This window comes from Hoplias malabaricus, chromosome 10 (genome assembly GCF_029633855.1).
Source record: "Hoplias malabaricus isolate fHopMal1 chromosome 10, fHopMal1.hap1, whole genome shotgun sequence".
Classification (NCBI taxonomy): Eukaryota; Metazoa; Chordata; class Actinopteri; order Characiformes; family Erythrinidae; genus Hoplias; species Hoplias malabaricus.
This window is the reverse complement of record NC_089809.1, coordinates 222,501-225,210: the sequence shown is the minus strand read 5'-3', so window position 1 is coordinate 225,210 and position 2,710 is coordinate 222,501. Positions and strand designations below refer to the sequence as shown.

At 51.9% G+C, this 2,710-nt stretch overlaps 1 protein-coding gene across 1 annotated transcript in view; it reads right to left on the bottom strand.

Moving 5' to 3' along the window:
• Positions 1-1,238: 1,238 nt before the first annotated feature.
• prr35 (proline rich 35) overlaps positions 1,239-2,710 on the bottom strand; it is a 4,124-nt gene continuing 2,652 nt past the window's right edge. Inside the window, exons 2-3 of the mRNA XM_066682381.1 lie at positions 2,445-2,710; positions 1,239-2,016 (exon numbers count right to left, since the gene is read on the bottom strand). The exon at positions 2,445-2,710 is cut by the window's right edge and continues 29 nt beyond it. Of these exons, the coding sequence (XP_066538478.1) occupies positions 1,239-2,016; positions 2,445-2,710 (1,044 nt within the window). The remainder of the gene's footprint in view (positions 2,017-2,444) is intronic.

The window sequence follows — 2,710 nt, the reverse complement described above, 5'->3', positions numbered from 1 at the left end:
GATATGTGGAGCATGTCCCGCTGATGGTTTGTGTTGGTTTCCTTTGGTTACAGTATGAACAGGTTCAGAGTTCAGTCTCTCGCTGTGTCTTTCTCTCAGATGAGGGAAGAGCTGGGGGTTGGGGGTCTGCTGGACAATAGACGGGGACATGAAGCCTCGTATTTCGGTGGCACTTCAAAAAAACTGGCAATTCTGTAACTCTTAGTGAAGACAGAAGGGAAAAGCCACCAGAAATGCGTTATCACTGTAATATCACTGTTATATCACTGTTATTAAATACAAATGCTTTCTCCTCCTCTGGGGGGCAGTTGGTGGGTTAGGGGTTGTTAGGCATTGGTGGCTGTTAATGAACAAGGGTGCAGCAAGTGGGGCAGTGCATGTTATTGAGGCAGTGTGTGGGGCAGTTAGGTGTCTGTCTGGTAGAAGAATGGGGAGCAGTTGGTAGAACAGTTATTGAGGTAAAGTGTGGGCCATCAGTGTTTGTTAGTAGACTGGAGGGTAGTATCGGGGCAGTTTTGACACATTTCCATTGCACTCACTCTACTGCTCTCTACTGGACTCTACTCTCTGATTGGTCCCTGGTTGGTTTCCCACTCCCACAGCTCCCCCCTGAAATGTACCCGGTGTCGTCTCTAACCTCGTCTCTAAGGGGAACAGTGGGCTTTGGAAACCACAGCAACGGCGGCGGTAACGTTAAGCGGTGTTTACTCATGGTGTATCGGCGTGTTGTTGTTGTTTGGGACTGAACACAGCTCCGTCATCAGTTCAGACAGATCAGTAGAGTTTGTTCCTTCCTTGTTGCAGCGTCCAGCTCTCGCTGGATTCTTTCGTCGGCCACCGATCCAAGGAGCGTTTGAACCTCTTCAAAAGACCACGGCGTCATTTTACGAGCTGCCGTCGTGAGTCGGATAAAAACAAACGTGATCTCTGCTGCAGCTGGAGATTTTACAGATGGAGAGTTGGTGCTGGTCGTCTGCGTTGCGTGGCGTAGAGTGACGACTCTCTCTGGACGATCAGCGCTCTGCAAGGTTTACACGCCACGGTTTAGTCCCTACTCGACTCGCTCTGAACCACGAGAGAACAGCCACTAAACAAGAACCCGCTTCCAGAACCAGAACCAGGACCCGATTCACCTGGTGGAGGAGAAGAGACCAGTCCAGTCGAGGCGAGTAGAGTAGGTGCAGTGTGAGGATGTTTAAGGACTGTGGGGAAGGTTATCAGGGCCGTATGTGGAGCAGTCAGGCGTCTGTGACGGTTAGAGGACTGGGAGGGCAGTTAGCAGGGCAGTTAGTGTCCAGGTGCTGGATGGACGGGGGTCTGTTTGGGGGTTTGGAGCAGAGCAGGACGCTGGAGTCTGCTTCACACTTCGTGGTCCTGCTGTGCCACAGAGCTTCCAAACCTCCTCCAACACCAGGTAACACCTCAGACTTCACCATGGCCACGGATGGAGGTTTCACCATGGTAACGGATGGAGACTTCACCATGGAAACCGCCGACTGGTTGAGCTTAATGAGGACGTCCAGGGAGCGTTTGCGTCTTTCTTTAATCGTGTTCCCGTCTTCTTCCATCTCTCCTTCATCCCTCTCTTCATCTTCTTCCTCAGTCTCCGAGCACCAGGCCTCCTCTTTCGTGTCTATGTTTTCCGGCACCATGGACATCGTCATGGCGACCGCCTGCTTCTTCACGGACAGGTCGAGGGGTCCTTCGCTCTGGCGGGCCGTCCTCTGGAGCGCCTGCTGGATGTGGGACAGTTCGGAGCGAATTTTTCCAAGGTGAGCCCACAGGTGGTGTTGTTCCGGCTGCAGAGCCGCCTCGCGCTCAGCTTGCTGGTACTGCAGTAGCGCAGAGGACAGATCGCGCAGGAGAGCAGCAGCACAACCCTCCATCCCTCTCTCCATCCCTCTCTCCTTCTCCTCGCCCTGATCCCTCGCTCTCTCTGAGCTGTGGTAGGGGGAAGATCCACGGCTCGAGGGACTGACGGAGAACCGCTCGTCTAAACCAGCCTGAGAGTGAAGACTGCAGAGAAAGAATGAAAGTAAGAAAAAAGACAGAAAAAGATGAAGAGAAGAGTAAAAAGAGCAGGAGCGACACAGTGAGAAAAACAGGGCAGTGCTGCAGGAAAAGGAGTGAAGTTAAAACAGACCAAAAGAGGTAAAAAAGAAAATACAGAGTTAATACACCAACAAGGACAGTGTCACAGATGCTGAGTGCTGACGTCGCCCCCTTGTGGAGAACACTTTAGCTTGCTAAATATGAGTGAGTTAGTGTGTGAACTGAATCACATCAGCCACCTGACGATTTAAACTGTCAGTTAGCACCATGCTAATTGGTGTACGTAAATTACTCGTTAGCGACATTAGCCTCGTAGCTTTAGTGTAAAGCTACATGCCTTGGCACAAAGAATTTAATTTGTGGGAAGATGGGTGAATATTTTAACCCCGTACCCGCTGTGTAGGAGGAGGCGGTCTGCTGCGATGTTGGTGGGCGTGGCTCTTTCGAGGGGAAACGACAGCAGGGTTTTTTTCTCCGGGGGTCCGCTGTGGGGCTCGGTGTTGGGGGCTGGTCTCTTGGCTCCGGGGTCTTTAACATCGCGGGACTGTGGCGAAGTCCACAGTGTGTTAGAGGTGTGTGTGTTCGAGGGTCTCAGTGCTGGAGCTTTCCACATGTTTAGTTTGTTTGTGTACGAGGAGGAACCGGAGTCCACGGATAA